The following is a 16,033-nucleotide window of genomic DNA, read 5'->3' as shown; positions in this document are numbered from 1 at the left end:
TGGCTTCCTCAGCCTATGAAGCAACACCTCCACAGGCTTGAGCAAAGCCCTCAGAGCCCTACAGAGACATTCGTCTTCCATATAAGGGGTTTGGATAAGGGCCTTGACGACAAACACGATTGTCTGTGTGTCCCTTCTGTCTTCCTATCTCCGCCCCCCCCTCTCACTACTTCCTGTGTGCATGTGCTGAGGGGCGGAGCTGGAGATGACACATTTACATTTACATTTAGTCATTTAGCAGATGCTCTTATCCAGAGCGACTTACAGTAAGTACTGGGACATTCCCCCCGAGGCAAGTAGGGCGAAGTGCCTTGCCCAAGGACACAACGTCATTTGGCACAGCCGGGAATCGAACTGGCAACCTTCTGATTACTAGCCCGATTCCCTAACCGCTCAGCCACCTGACTCCCAGACTTGCAGAGTCAATCATGAATGTAGTGTGCTATCTGGTGCTACACCAAGCAAACATGAACAGTTATGGATGAGCGTATAATGCTCAGGTCTGAAGGGGGATCAGGATATTTTACTATGTCAGCACATGTTATATGTCAAATCTGGTATGTAGTATGTTTCTCAGACGGTTTGAAGGATTTCTCAATCTACTTCCCCTCTTGGTTGTCTGTGATCCAAGGATTTCACAAGAGTTGCATTTCTCAACTCTCTCTTGCAGACGACCTAGAACCTACCCTTATGTGATGGTGTTTGAGAGGGAGACTCTAACAGATTAAAGCAGATTTGTGCTTGTACATGTGTGTGTGATCATGTGTGTGAACATGTGTAAGTATGTGTGTGTGTGTGTGATCATGTGTGTGTGCGTGTGTGTGATCATGGGTTCTATGGCATGTTCATCATTCCTCTGCTACCCTCTACTGGGCTATCTGCTATTGACTCAACTGAGTCAAGTACTTAACAAACTTTCATTTTTTCTTTACTGTTACACTGTCTTTACATTATGATGATGTTATAACACTGATTACACTGTTGTTACACTATTGATATGCTGTTTTTACACTATCATACACTGTTATTACACTGATGTTACACTGTTATTATGTTGATACGTCGTGTTGTGTGTGAAACAAAAGTTAATTTTTCCAAAAAGGTTATTGAAAGATTTAATTTTTTGGGGGAAAAAAAGGTGTGAAAAAGTTGAAAAAGTATTTTCGAAAAAACTAAAAACGTTTTTGTGTTGAGTTGTGTGAGAAAATAGGTTTTGAAAGGTTAAAAATATATTTTAGAAATCATACCCAGCAATGCTACCTGGCATCCCACTGTGAGACATCCTGTCACCAGACTGGAGGTCACCTGACTGGAGGTCACCTGACTGGAGGGTCACCTGACTGGAGGTCACCTGACTGGAGGGTCACCTGACTGGAAGGTCACCTGACTGGAAGGTCACCTGACTGGAAGGTCACCTGACTGGAGGTCACCTGACTGGAAGGTCACCTGACTGGGAGGTCACCTGACTGGGAGGTCACCTGACTGGAGGTCACCTGACTGGAGGTCACACGAGCTCCGTGGTCATGAGGGGAAAACGGAAATTTGTGTCACAAAGAGATGTTATCTATGTTATGGTGAGACCGAGGATGCCAATAGAGATGTTCCTCCACTGCTGGACACACTGCTAGAGTCAAACAAACTGCAAAACTTTGACACGAAAAGGTACCAATTCATTCAAATTCACAAACACTTTGGTTCAAACAGGCGGGTTTATTTTTGCAGCATGAGTATAAAAAGTGAAGGTTCGATGCTCTAAGCTTCCAAAACAACAGTAGGAAAAAGCACACAGGAAGCATGACCTGCCACACACACACCTTTATGTCCCAACATACAGTACATACTGTTGCCTGACACACTCACCTAAACCTTAACATTAAAATCTACCACCTAAAGTCTGACAAAGCAGAACGCACTGATTATAGACATCTGTCTTAAATACCAAACTTTCTTTTTTTTTTATTATTTCAAAGTGAATATTTGAGGGGATGTGTGTGTGCACATGTCAAAAATGCCACATTTTCCATTTAGTAGGACAATACAATCTCAATAATCTTAATGTACATGTATAGTTTCTTAACCTGGCAAACTTAAAAGTTATTAAATAACTGCTGTCACCAAGTGCAAACACATTTATATTCCATGACATCAATGCAAAAACATAATTAGCCAATATATATTTCCTATTTGTATTCAAAATATCTGTTCCAACTGTCCCTGAAACAGAGAAGTACCTGGTAAAAACAAAACTCTTAGAAATGAGAGAATAACCCTTAAAGCTTATAAACCAGATGACATAAATAAACCTCGGACTAACCACTAACCCATATGCTGCTTAGCAAAGCATGATGGTGTGCTCTATACAAAGCATGATGGTGTGCTCTATACAAAGCATGATGGTGTGCTCTATACAAAGCATGATGGTGTGCTCTATACAAAGCATGATGGTGTGCTCTATACAAAGCATGATGGTGTGCTCTATACAAAGCATGATGGTGTGCTCTATACAAAGCATGATGGTGTGCTCTATACAAAGCATGATGGTGTGCTCTATACAAATCATTTTTTAAACCTTTTAAAAAAAAAAAAATTTTTTGGGACTAGCCACAGTGATCAAGCAGGAGGTCAGTTATCCTTCAGCATTATCCATGGCCTGTATAAAAGGCAACAGGAAGCTGTCAGAGACAGAACAGGAAGCTGTCAGAGACAGGACAGGAAGCTGTACCTAGTTACTCTGCAGCGGGCCACACAGCCACAAAACCCCAAAGGTATGAATATGTAGCGGTGAGAAACGAGGGTCCCATGCTCTTACGATAAGCTACGATGGGCCCCTCGCTGCATCTCTCTCTCTCTCTCTCCTCTATCTCTCTCTTCCTGCCTTTCCTGTCAACATCAATTAAAAACTGTCCAATAAAGCATGAAAAATGCCCCAAAAAATAAATAAATTTCAGGGCTGCCCGGTTCCCTTGACGACAGGACTCAAAGTCTCCTGGTTCTACTTCCTCTTCTTGAAGATCTTGAAGGTGCTCCTCTTGCGCCCGCCGGCCGAGTCATTCTCCTCTCCGGTGGAGTAGCTGTCCTCCTCCAGGGTCCCCTTCTTGGCTCCCAGGTGAGGGATGCGACTGGTCATCTTGCCCAGCCCCGGGGCCGTGGGGTCAGGGTCCAGGGCGGAGGGGCAGAGGGAGTGGGTGGAGTAGGAAGAGCAGAGGACGTGGCTTCCTCGAAGCTCTCCTAAACTGGAGCTCTTCTCAAGGCCGCATGACGTGGCGAAGGGGCTGTCGCCGTGGGAGACGCGTGGCCGGCTCCCATTGGACGTGAGGCCGGACAGCTGCTTGGGGGACGTGGCCCGAGAGCCGTAGGAGCGCTGTGATTCGCTCTGGGAGAGAGGGAGGGAGGAGTCGGAGTCTGAGCGGTTCAGATCCCTGAGAGAAAAAGGAAAGAGAGAGAGACAGAGAAAGAGATTGAGAGAGAAAGAGAGAGGAAAAAAAGAGAGTGTTTGAGGGTCATAGAACCCTTTCAGAGCCTCTAGAAGTCAGTCTGATCCAGTGATTAGTCCGTCTGCAGACACGTCCGGCCAGGTGTCAGACCCCGCAACGTTCCTGTCAATCACAGCCACGACAGGATGAGACCCAAACACCTGAGCGGAATGAATCTGTGTTGATCCACTACTGAGTTTGGGCTCCCACACACAAGCTGAGAGTCTGTTTCAGTCTGCACCCCCGCATGCGTCTGCGCGTTTTATGTGTGTATACGTATGTGTGTGTGTGTATATATATATATATATATATATATATGCATGTATTTGTGTGTGTGTGTGTATGTCATGCATCATAGCGAGCCCGTGCAGAGAGAAGTACCCGAAGCTGCCAGAGCGAGGGCGCTGTCTCCTGGCTGCAGCGCCCCCTGCTGGGGGGAGGCCAGGCCCCACCTCCAGGGAGTGGGGGAGGGAGGAGCGGAGGAGCAGAGCAGAGAGACGAGAGCCGTCGGAGGAGGAGGGGGGAGACAGAGAGAGGAGGGGGGGGTGGAGGGAGGGATGTGAGAGGGAGGAGGAGAGAGAAGGCAGAGGGAGGAAGTCCAGCTGGCCAATGGAATGGCTGCGCGACTGGCGTGGGTGAGGACGAGGGGGGCGGGACATGTACAAGCCACTCCCCTCGCCTGGCAGGATGCTGGATAAGCTCCGCCCTTCAACCAACCTCTGAGAGCCGAGCGCCAGCGTGGGGTCTCCTGGTCGCTGTCGCAGGGGCATCAGGTTGGGAGCTGGGAGGAGGAGAGGAACAGGGAAGATTAGTACTTGGTTTAAACACAACAACACAATTAGGACTGACGTTCCCTTGGAAGAGACAGGTAACACGTCTAGGTACACACAGTTACGGAGAGCACAGAACTCAGAGTTGTGTTTATCACGTGAGGAACAGCCATGGCCCACTGAGTCTGGACCCTTTGTGCTATTTTGTGCTTATTTAAGCAAAACTACCAAACTAATACATTTGAGCCAGGTCTTGAATGAAGAAGAGTAGGAACTGGACTTTGACAGTTTACAACAAAACGACTAAGGGGCAAGGAGGTCGGACTCAGTGTTGCCATGGCAGCCGCATCATGATGCAACGAGGGGGTTGTGAACAGCTGTAGACCTGGAATCAGAGGTCAGAGGTTAGTCAGTGATGGAGGAAGGGTGGAGAAAAGGTAGCAGTCCATCTGCTCCGACGGAAGAGGGGGAAAAAAATTGGGGGAAAAACGCCCACAAGAAAGTGCTTCTGCAAGACCGGCGGCGCTAACAGCAGCACGTAAAAGAGAGGAAGTAAACAGCTGTGATTGGTTAGTGTAGCGATGTAACTTCCTGTCTCCGCCTCCACACAAGATAAACGATGCCCCTCCCACTGTCAGCCCAGTCCACAGGCAGGAAGATGAAGGGACAGACCACAGAGAAAAAGAACCAGGGGACTGGGAGGATAGAAAGCTGATGCTTGGTTAGGATAGGCAGGGACAGTGAAGGAGGGCGGGTCCAACCAGAATGCTTCCATGGGGATTGGTTGTCGGTGACGCCACTCATGGGCCAGAGGTCGCTCACTCGCAGATCCATCTGCCAGGCTGCGTCTAGGGGGTAGCAAATGACGGAACACATACGTGAGGAGACCGACCAGTCAGGAAGCAAGTACATGAGACATCAAGCCAATCAGGAGACAGAGGGCCAAAGCCAGGGGAAGTGAAACAGCAGTCGCTCCACTGTTCACCTAGTTTACTGTCTTCTCGCACTCTCTCTCTCCCACTGTCTCTCTCCCTCCCCTCTGCCCCTCCCTGCTCTCTCTCTCTCCTCTTGTTCTTCCTGACTGGAGCTGGCGGAGGGATCTTCTCTCTGTGAGCTGTGATTCGTATCAAACCGCTTCCACGGCGCCCTCTGATGACACGTACACTGCATCGTCCCTGGGGACAGGATGTCCTCGTCCATGTCGTCCAGGTCGTCCGACAGGAGGAGGTGCTGGGGGGGCGGAGGGCGCAGGCCCAGAAAGGAGGGGTCCAGGTTGAGGGCAGTTGCCAAGGCAGCCAGACCAGGGTTGTTGACCAGGGTGAAGCCGGTCAGAGACTCGATCTGCTGCCAGCGATGGAGCTTCTCTCTCAGGGCGGCCGTCACCTCCCCCAGGGCCTGTCTGAGGGGGGAGGACAGAGGGGTGAGGTTAATGAGGGGAGGTGGGGGAGGTTGGGTGGTCTGGGTGGTGTTTAACCTCCGTCAGGGTGGACTCACTTGGCGGACAGGATTTTGTGGTCGACGTCGTCCAGGGAGGAGCTGTGAGCGACGTGGAACGTCCCGAACAGAGTTCCCCTTTTCTTCTTGATCTTCTCAGCCTGCCACATCACCTTCATCATTATCACCATCATCACCGTCATTATCACCGTCAATATGACCGTCATTATCACCGCCATCATCCTAAGCACCACCCCCACCCTGTGTGACTCACCCCGTCCTTGGCCTGCAGCAGCTGCTTCTCTGCGCTCTGCTTCTTGATGTTGTAGTACTGCACCTCCACCTCGTGTGTGAGCTGCAGCCAGGTCTGCAGGGCCCCCGGGGGCCCCCAGTGCGCCCGCGAGCCCAGCTCCCGCTCGGCCTTCTTCAGGGCCATACGCATCTGCAACACACACACACATGAATACACACACACACATGAATACACAAAAACACACCATGGACCACGCACAGACACACACCAAGGACAAAAACACACACAGTTTCGGTGCTTGTATTCTCCAGCCCTTCTGCGTGTGTGTGTGAGCGTGTGTGAGGTGGGGCGGGCGGCACTGCACCTGCTCCAGCTCGTCCTCGGCGTACTTCTGCCGGCTCCTCTCGTTCTCCGTGCCCTCCCTTAGCTCACACAGGCGCTGAGCCTCCTGCTTGGCCGAGTCGATCTCGTCTCGCAGCCGCTGCTCCAGCGTCACCTTCTCCACCTCCACGCTGCGCTGCTCCTCCTGGGCCTTCTGGAGCCTGGGGGGCGGGGCCGGGGCGGGGGAGGGTCAGCTGACGTTCATCTCCAATCACAACCCACTAACCCATCAACCGTCACATAAACCACTACATTATCCATCACAGATCACACACAAGCTCACATAACTGTCTCTCTCTCGCTGTCTCTCTCTCGCTGTCTCTCTCTCGCTGTCTCTCTCTCGCTGTCTCTCTCTCGTTGTCTCTCTCTCGCTGTCTCTCTCTCGCTGTCTCTCTCTCGCTGTCTCTCTATTGCTGTCTCTCTCTCGCTGTCTCTCTCTGTGTTTGTTGGTTATCTTTGTCAGCAATTAGGGGGGTCATGATTAGGGTTAGGAGGAAGGAAGCACAGATGGTTGAAAGTAGGATGACCGTGTGTCCCAGCTCGGACAGTAGAGGGAGCAGTTGGTTGTTGTCCAAGTGGAGAGAGAGAGAGGGAGAGGGAGTGCGAGAAAGTGTTTAAATAAACATTTGTAATAAATGAGAGTGTAGGCTCCCACCCACCCACATAGAACAGAGGGATTAGCAGAGGAAATAGACTAGATCCTAGTTGATCCCAATAAATCTGAGTACTGTGTGTGTGAGTACTGTGAATGTATACTGTGTGTGTGTGTGTGTGTGAATATGTTTCCTCACCACGTTACTATGCAAGTTTAACAGTCCACTGAGCAATGTCAACCGCAGCTCCTCGGGCAGAGACCTTCAGGCAAGCTCTGCCGCTAAACTAGCGAGCTAAAGTAGGCTACCTTGCTAGCCTTCTGCTCTTCAATAACCTAGCTAGCTACAGTACCTGGCTAGCTTGATGCTCTGCTAGCTACAGTAGTGGCTATCCTTCAGTTCTGCCGCTGAACTAGCTAACTACTGTAGCCTACCTGGCTAGCATTCAGCTCTACCACTAAACTTCCCACGCAAGTAAATATTTTATATTGTAAAATAAACAATAAACTAAGAAACCACACTCTTGTCATTACAGACACCACAATCACTCAAGTGCTCACAAACACATGCCTGCACGTGCAGATTCACACACACACCACATTTCACCCAGGATTACATAATTAAATAAAACAAAGTGTCTTTGTGTAAAACAGAGAGATAGATCCTCGGTGTCTCAGTGTATACAGTATATGCATCACACACTGTGTGTGTGGTGTGTGTGTGTGTGAGTGTGTGATGTGTGTGTGTGAGTGTGTGTGATGTGTGTGCGTGTGGTGTGTGTGTGTGTGTGGTGTGTGTGTGATGTGTGGTGTGTGTGTGATGTGTGTGTGTGAGTGTGTGTGATGTGTGTGTGTGGTGTGTGTGTGTGGTGTGTGTGAGTGTGTGTGTGTGGTGTGTGTGTGAGTGTGTGTGATGTGTGTGTCTGTGTGTGGTGTGTGTGTGTGTGTGTGATGTGTGTGTGTGTGTGTGTGGTGTGTGTGTGAGTGTGTGATGTGTGTGACGTGTGTGTGTGTGGTGTGTGTGTGAGTGTGTGATGTGTGTGTGTGTGTGGTGTGTGTGTGAGTGTGTGTGATGTGTGTGTGGTGTGTGTGTGAGTGTGATGTGTGTGTGTGTGTGTGATGTGTGTGTGAGTGTGTGTGTGTGTGTGGTGTGTGTGAGTGTGTGTGATGTGTGTGTGTGTGGTGTGTGTGTGAGTGTGTGTGAATTGTGTGTGTGTGTGTGTGGTGTGTGTGTGAGTGTGTGTGATGGCCTGAGACAACCAGGCAGTATTCTCTGGGAGCTGGCTGGTCTTTGACCATGTAAGGGCCCCAGACAGTGAACCACGTCACCAGTAGACAGACTATCCTTTCTGCACAGTGCTGACACACACTGTGCTGTGTGTGTGAGTGTGTGTGTGTGGTGGGGGACTGACTTCTCCTGCAGGTCGTGCAGACTCTGCTCAGCCCTCTGCAGCCCCTCCAGGTCCTTCATCATCTTGCCCATGTGGTCTCTGGAGTGCCGGCTCTGGGCGTAGGCAAACCAGCACCCTCCCACCCCCACCAGGATGGACACCACCAGTACCAGGTCCTTCAGATAGCTGTGCTTTACTGAGAATAGAGGGGGAGAGATGGAGGGAGGGAGAAAGAGAGAGTCCACAGGATAGTTAGGGTTAGTGTGATCGTGGGTTGGGTTTAGAGAGAGATTGTACATTGCCCCCTGCTCTCAGGTGAACTCTGTTTCCTCGTTCTCTCCCTCTCTCCCCCCCCCCTCTCTCTCTTTCCCCCTCTCTCTCTCTCTCTCCCCCCCCCCCCCTCTCTCTCTCTCTCCCCCTCTCTGTCTCTCTCTGTGAGTTTGTTCTAGTATGCGTACTGTATGTATGTGTGTGATTTGGGTCATCCTTGGCTCAGATGGCTGGATTATGAAAGGCTATTTCTGGCCACCGAAGGCATACGTTGATTAGGTCTGATATACAGCTGGTAGCTTGGACAGAGGCAGCGTGGACCGAGGCAGTTTGGACAGAGGCAGGCCAAGAGCAGACATTGGGGTGCCTCAGATATAAATTAGGTTATGGTTTGTTAGAGTTCACCATGTTGGTTAGAATAATTTGTGTCGGTCTGGGGTTAGGGTTGAAGGGTGGGGGGGGGTCTGGGGTGGGGGTGTAAGGGGGGGGGGGGTATGGGGTGGGGGTGTAATGGGAAGGGATATCTACACTAAACTCTGAGTGTCTTTATAGTACAAGAGTGTCTCTTGTAAAAGAGGCCTGTTTATAGAACAGCTTATGAAAGTACAGGAGGTACTCCCTCTGAGCTGCTGCTGCCTGCTCACTGCTCTGGGTCAGTCTTCTCTTTCTGGGGTCACAGGTCACATGGTCAACTTCACACAATGCCCATATATAACTCTTGCTCGGACAGATTGTCGTCCATCTTTACGGACTGACATCCTCCCAGCAGCCGTGTCTGTCCGGCTCGTGGCTGTGCCGGTCAGACTTGTACAGCGGAGAGAGCGCGGGCAGGACAGCGTGCTCGTCCTGTACATCCCTCCTCACCGCTAACGAGCAGCTCATCCTCCTGCGCTGTTTAATCAGCTGCGCCGCAGAGTAAACTAACAGTAAGTGACAGTAATGGGAGCGGTCTCAGCTGGCAGGAATGTGACACACACACACACACAGGCATCCACACACACACAATTACTGGGTGGAGGTCCGAACAGGACCGTGTCCAGAGCCTTAAGCTGCAGTTTCTGGGCGTGGCTGCGGTCCATGATCCTCAGAACAGCCAGGGTCAGTGTGGTGTTCTTCACCGCTAGCCTGGGGAGGGGGGGAGGAGGAGGGGAGGGGGGGAGGAGGAGGGGAGGGGGGGAGGAGGAGGGGAGGAGGCAGAGAGGGGGGAGGGGGGGGAGGAGGAGGGGAGGGGGGGAGGAGGAGGGGAGGGGGCAGAGAGGGGGGAGGGAGGGGAGCTATGTTATCTTTGGAACATGGAATGAGGTGGATAGATGTGTGTGTGCTACCTGTGTGTGTGTGTGTGTGTGTGTGTTACCTGGGTAGAGCCTTGCCGTTCAGGCTGTGTTTGGTGAAGGCTTCTACGTAGGGAGCTAGCTTCACATACTCAACAAGCCAGTCCTTCACCTCATCCACTGTCCAGTTATACACTAAAACACAACACACACACACACTTTAGTAAGATCACACTACAGCAGGGCCTACTGATTCACCTGGTCAGAATCTGGGAGAGGAAAGAGAAGATGAGAGCAATCACAGTCCTGTCCTTATCTGCTGCCTGAAGGGGCCTGGGTTACTGTGTTACAGGCAGCCTTATCAGCCCCTCTGTAAGCACAGACAGCTGCTGCTCTCCCCTCCCCTCCCCTCCCCTCCCCTCCCCACCTCTGGAGGATCTCCATGTGTTCCACATATCCTCCACACTGATGAGCAGGTCTGCTCCATGGAAGCTGTTGTGTTTTCCTTTAGGGTCTTTATACTTCAGGTCCTCCCTCAGGAACTGAGGAACATGAGCAGGAGAGAGAGAGGGAGGGAAAGAGAGAGAGAGGAAGAGAGAGGGGGGAGAGAGAGGGAGGGAGAGAGAGAGAGAGGGGGAGAGAGAGAGGGAGGGAGAGAGAGAGAGAGAGAGAGAGGGGGAGAGAGAGGGAGGGAGAGATAACACAAATCATTTATAAAAAGAGAGAACAAAACAAAATAAAGTAATGAAAGAGTGAAAACCAAAAATCACAAAAAGCTAGCTTTAGAATTGGAGAGAATTAGAGAGAGAGCGTGAGACATATAGGGGGGCATGTGTGTGTGTTTCACCCCGTCTGTCTCCCTCATGTCCACGGTGCCGTCAGCGTCGTCGTCCATCAGCTTGTGGATGCTCCTGATGGCCTCGAAGCTCAGGAGCTCATTCTCATCCTTACACAGCAGCTGATCTATAACACACAGATCTACAGAGGCACACACCTTAACACCTGATCTATAACACACAGATCTACAGAGGGACACACACCTTAACACCTGATCTATAAAACACAGATCTATCAGCACAGGAAGGAGACATGAGGGAGAGGAAGGGCGCACCAGGAGGAAGGGGGGGGGGCTGTGCGTGGGTGTGTGTATAGTGTGTGTGTATGGAGTGTGTGTGGGTGTGTGAGGAGTGTGTGTGTGTAGAATACTTCCACGGCTGGTAGCACCCCACACACCCCATCCCAGGCCAGGATGGGGTGTGTATTCCTCTCTATGGACGGAGACTATAGGAGTGCTACTATTTACACCATCCACACAATTCTCTCTGGTGCAGTAACACTACCTGCTAATGCTATTTATAACAATGGGATTTTCTCAGCTGTCCATATGTGTGTGTGTGTGTGTCCTGTGGGTCATAGTGAATGTTAGACTATGGGATACACCTCTTGAACATGGCCTCCACAGAGACAGCTCAGAATCCCTCTTAGGGTTCTTCTTACAGACACATACGGACACACACACACACACGGACACACACACACGGACACACAAACACACACACACACAGACACACACAGACACACACATGGACACACACACAGACACACACACACACACACACACACAGACACACACACACACACAGACACACACATGGACACACACACGGACACACACACACACACACAGACACACACACACACACACACAGACACACACACACACACACACACACACACGGAGGTGAACTGAGGGAGAGGGATGAGCTTCCTGCATTCCTTTACAAATGAAAAGAGAAAGCGAGCGGATGTAAGAGATAGAGAGAGAGACGCTATGGTGCATTCCTTTCCAAATCAAGAGAGAGTGGGATGGAGAAAGAGAGAGAGAGAGAGAGGGATGGAGAGAGAGAGAGAGAGCGAGAGAGAGAGGGATGGAGAAGGAAAGAGAGAGAACCTCAGAGAGTAAGCTATGGGAGAGATCGCTAGATGATTAAATTAGTTGAGTGTTCCCATGGCGAGAGCACTACATCCTGTTCTATTAAAAGGCACGCAGGCACACCTCACACACCGTGCAGTAATGACACGCACACACACACACACAGGGTTCTCCTGATGCTAGAGCGCTACAGTAACGACCTTGATAGAGAAAACAGAGAGAGAGAAAAGTCAAGCCAGTAACGGCCTGTAAAAGGATCTGGACACAGATGAAAGGAGACGGCAGGATTTACACAACTCTGTAATCTTACTCTCTCTCTACACACCAACACACACACATAGACAGACGACAGACACTCAATAACTTCACGACAGTGAAGGAAATAGAGAGTTAAACTAATACCAAACAAAAGCAACTCTTTCCCTCTCTTCTCCGGGAGCTCTCTGACAGACAGCCCCACACCCTGCTGTAACGTGACCAGCCCCCCTACAGCCCCGCTACAGCCCCACACCCTGCTGTAACGTGACCAGCCCCCCTACAGCCCCGCTACAGCCCCACACCCTGCTGTAACGTGACCAGCCCCCCTACAGCCCCGCTACAGCCCCGCTACAGCCCCGCTACAGCCCCACTACAGCCCCCTACAGCCCCGCTACAGCCCCGCTACAGCCCCATTACAGCCCTGCTACAGCCTCGCTACAGCCCCGCAGAGTAACCCTGCTTATCTGTCTCCGACCAAACACCCGGCTCAGCCCATCCTCTACAAACAGGTACTCCCCATATCCCACACGCAATAAACTCACATCTGTCCACTCTCAAATAAAGTCTTAATGGACAGTTTGCAAACACACACACTCACACACATGCATATGTCAGGCCGGACGTACTTAGGCAGGGGGGGGAAACTCATCCAGCGATAAGAAGGGTTTCCATCTGATCACTGTCAGTGCTATGACTGTACTTCAGAGACAGGGAATAGGTTTTGCCTACTATCTATATTTCAACTGGTCCGTCAAACAAAACCTGGCTAGGCATTTCCGTTACAAAATGTGAATAAAAGCTGGAGAAATGTTTTCATCTACAGACGGTAACCTATAAACTATGCAGCAACATAACCTGTCAATCGCCAACATGTGATCTTGCCCTCCACTAAGTGGCTGTAGCTAGTAATAAAGTATGTATTGTGTATGAAGGATTTCCGCAGGGCTGAAGACCCGTGGGGAGGAACATGGTGGGTCGGTGTTTGGCAGAGGGCTTGAGCTGTGGTTCTGCTTCTCATCGCTTCTTGTCTCTTAATGTTCAGTCAGCAGAAACCTCAGCTGAAATGAACCGAGGGGGTAAATATTAAGACAAGGTACCAGCAGAGCGTGGAGGTATGGAGGAGAGGGGCTGGCTGGAGCCCTACTCAGCCCAGAGAGGGAAAGCTTGTTGTGGGACATGCACTCCGGCCAGGGCCCTCAGACACAACCAGGGAGCAAAAATGAAAAGGGATCTTCCCTCCAGCAAATACAGATGTCAGGTGCCTGATAACAGTCCAAGCTGGTCTGGTAATGTGAGCTCAATTGAAAGAACATAGGAAATGTTTTACTGGAATCCCGTTAAGGTAAGGTCAGGGCCTCTCTCCCTCTCTACATGGGCAAGGTAAACAGAACAGGCCCACGTTAACAGAACCCCACTCATTTCCATTTTCAGTTTAGTGTGTGCCTGTGCTTATGTCCAAGAAAAGGAATGTGACACTGAATGTGACAATGAGTAAACGTGTTTGTGTTCCCAGTCACGTGCACTGCTTTGTGTAGATAAGAATCGTCTTCGCAGGCGACACATTCGATAATCGCTGCACTCTCAACAGGGGCAACACTGAGGTGATGCAGAACCATATGATTTCCCTGAACATTCAGTACGGAATCTTCAAACACTATTTTTAGCGCGTTCCGCTTGTTAGCTTGGAGGAGGAGGGGGGAGAGGAGGAGGGAGAGGAGGAGGAGGGGGGAGAGGAGGAGGAGGAGGGGGGAGAGCAGGAGGAGGAAGAGGAAGAGAGAGGGGAGGAGAAGAGGAGGAAGAGGAACAGGAGGATGTGTGTCACGTGATAGATCTACATGGAGCCTGGTGTCAACATCCTCTTCAGTTCCTGAGAACAGGAGATAGAGAAGAGGGGCGGGGCCTGTTCAAACACATCTGCTGCTCTCACTTCCTTCCCTCCCTCCTTGAGGTAATCCTTGATCTCACAGCCCTCCATTCTCTCCTCATACGGTACCTGCCTTCAGAAGACCGAAGAAAGCCTTTCCTGCAGAGACGGAGACGGCCTGTGAGTAAACAGCTCGCTGCTGGAGAGGATGGGTCAGCTGGTTGGAACCAGGGTTAAATAACAGGGCAGTTTTCAGGTCTGTTTGATCAGGGTCATCAGACGGGCCAGAAGGGGGAGGGGAGGTGTTACTACATGGTGGGCACCAGCAAGCCTGGGAGGAACTTGCCTGACAACAAACAAACCGTGCTGCACTCTGTGCAGACAGCAACATAGCCACCTCCACTTCTCTCTCTCTGGGTCTTTTTCTCTTTGTCTCCCAGCATGGGAGTTCAGCAGTGTTCAGCAGTGTTCAGCAGTGTTCAGCAGTGTTCAGCAGTGTTCAGCAGAGTTCAGCAGAGTTCAGCAGAGTTCAGCAGTGTTCAGCAGTGTTCAGCAGTGTTTAGCAGGGAGTCAGCAACGTCATTAGCATCCTCCTTCGCTCCGCACCCCCCTGGTCGCCTACACTCTACAGCAGTGTCTATTTCTGTCTCTCCACACTTCCTCTCACTGTCTGTCTAAACCAGGAAACTGTGGTGGACCTACACCGCCCACCTCTCACACTATCACTCCAGCGCAGAAGAAAAGGCTATCACACAAACACACACACTGTGGAAGAATCTTGTAAGAAAATACTAAGTTCTGTTTGGGTGTGTGTGTGTGTGTGTGTGTGTGTGTGTGAGCATGCATGAAACTTCCACGTTTCGGGAAACTGGTTATAGTAGTCCACAGCTGTGCAGAAGTCTTTAAAGTGAATTGATTTTCCCAACTACGCTGAGATACTAAGCTTCAGCTTTACAAAGAACCAGTTTTGGACTCTGGGATCATGCAAGTCAGTAGGCCTAGGCACGAACAAACACACCCACTCACATGGGATGGATGGAACAGGCCTATGCAAACATGCAGACGTAAAGAAATATGCAGCATGAGCCAACCTGACTGAAATCACGTGCTCTATCACTCTGTTCTAGCTTCTGGTTAAACCAGAGCCCGAGCTAATTAAATAACAACTAAACAACTAAGTGCTGAGACGTCAGTTGGTGATGGCCTTCCGTAGCCTACCGATGAAGCTGTGCTAAGATGATGAGAGGCGTAGACTCTTACCGGAGGCTTCGTTGCCATGATGCGCGGCAAGACTCTTATCGGTCTGTTCCCAGCTCCTACCCCAGAGACACGCGCTCATCAAACACACTGTCGACAGCCACACGCGACCCATCCCGCGGCTCTGCGAGAGAAACATAAGTTTATCGGTAATCATTTCATGATAAAGTATGATACAATTGTAACATTTCCTGTTAAGGTATGTGCTTAGTAGTAACTCTGACCGAATATTGCTCAAATTGACTTAAAGTAGGCCCAAGAAAGAAGCAAGGTTAATCGAGGGTAGGTTAACCCTATTTATACTTTCACTGGCTGACTGTACCTAATTTGTAACCGCCACTAATATTAAAAAAACCCCACAACAATGGCAGCCATATATGGTTGCATAGCCACTTCCTCAAAAAAACATCATACAATTTGTAGGCCTAAATAAACACTGACTGGTGTCAATAATTAGCTGGCTCAAAGTAGTTACGCTTACACAAAGTAGGCCTAATCACACTCGATGCGAAGTTGCCATCAAGTAACGAGTAGGAAAAATCCGGCTATCGCACCTCCAACTTGTATTATTAAACTGTTTTCGGTCTCACCGTCAATGTGAGACAATGCAATGTGATTCCTTCTGATCTCTTGCTTATAAAACGGAGAGAGTAATCAGAAACTTCTCATGTCCGAGATGTCCATTAGATAACTTTTAGCGGAAGGCTATGTGATGTTCTTCATGAAGACCTCGCTCGCCCAAGCTGCTGTCCCGAGCGCAGGTAGTATGTTAGGCTACCGTCGACGAGACAAGGGATCAATGTTGTGTCCTATTTCCGCAGGTCCCTCCCACAAAAAAATGAAAACTAAAGTCAGAAGTCTATACTGTAAAAAAACATCTCCCTCT

The 16,033-nt window shown here is 50.2% G+C and overlaps 1 protein-coding gene across 10 annotated transcripts; it reads right to left on the bottom strand.

Annotated features, from left to right (window-relative positions):
• Positions 1-1,690: 1,690 nt before the first annotated feature.
• On the bottom strand, positions 1,691-16,025 carry LOC134039832 (stromal interaction molecule 1-like). 10 transcript variants are annotated; one of them, XM_062485935.1, is made up of 14 exons: positions 15,629-16,025; positions 15,151-15,271; positions 10,683-10,813; positions 10,263-10,377; positions 9,919-10,030; positions 9,568-9,689; positions 8,316-8,490; positions 6,295-6,472; positions 5,952-6,119; positions 5,738-5,838; positions 5,407-5,642; positions 5,005-5,091; positions 3,855-4,254; positions 1,691-3,419 (listed from the first exon to the last, which is right to left on the bottom strand). In XM_062485935.1, exons 2-14 carry the CDS (start codon positions 15,260-15,262, stop codon positions 2,993-2,995), a joined length of 2,364 nt encoding a protein of 787 aa, XP_062341919.1. In that variant the 5' UTR covers positions 15,263-15,271; positions 15,629-16,025; the 3' UTR covers positions 1,691-2,992. The 10 variants fall into 10 exon arrangements, with proteins under 10 accessions (XP_062341919.1, XP_062341918.1, XP_062341921.1 ...); XM_062485934.1 differs by having other exon boundaries at positions 15,738-16,022; XM_062485937.1 differs by having other exon boundaries at positions 9,574-9,689; positions 15,738-16,022.
• Positions 16,026-16,033: the final 8 nt, after the last annotated feature.

This window comes from Osmerus eperlanus, chromosome 19, assembly GCF_963692335.1.
Source record: "Osmerus eperlanus chromosome 19, fOsmEpe2.1, whole genome shotgun sequence".
Taxonomy (NCBI): domain Eukaryota; kingdom Metazoa; phylum Chordata; class Actinopteri; order Osmeriformes; family Osmeridae; genus Osmerus; species Osmerus eperlanus.
The sequence above is the reverse complement of the archived record's forward strand: the minus strand, read 5'-3'. Positions and strand labels throughout refer to the sequence as shown.

Excerpts from the sequence above, each read along its gene's own strand:
- LOC134039832 (XM_062485935.1), bottom strand. The coding sequence starts at position 15,262 with ATGGGTCGCGTGTGGCTGTCGACAGTGTGTTTGATGAGCGCGTGTCTC. Across the intron at positions 10,814-15,150 it reads TCATGGCAACGAAGCCTCCG|ATCTGTGTGTTATAGATCAG; the intron begins GTAAGAGTCTAC and ends GTGCCTCTGTAG. Across the intron at positions 3,420-3,854 it reads CCTCGCTCTGGCAGCTTCGG|GGATCTGAACCGCTCAGACT; the intron begins GTACTTCTCTCT and ends TTTTTCTCTCAG.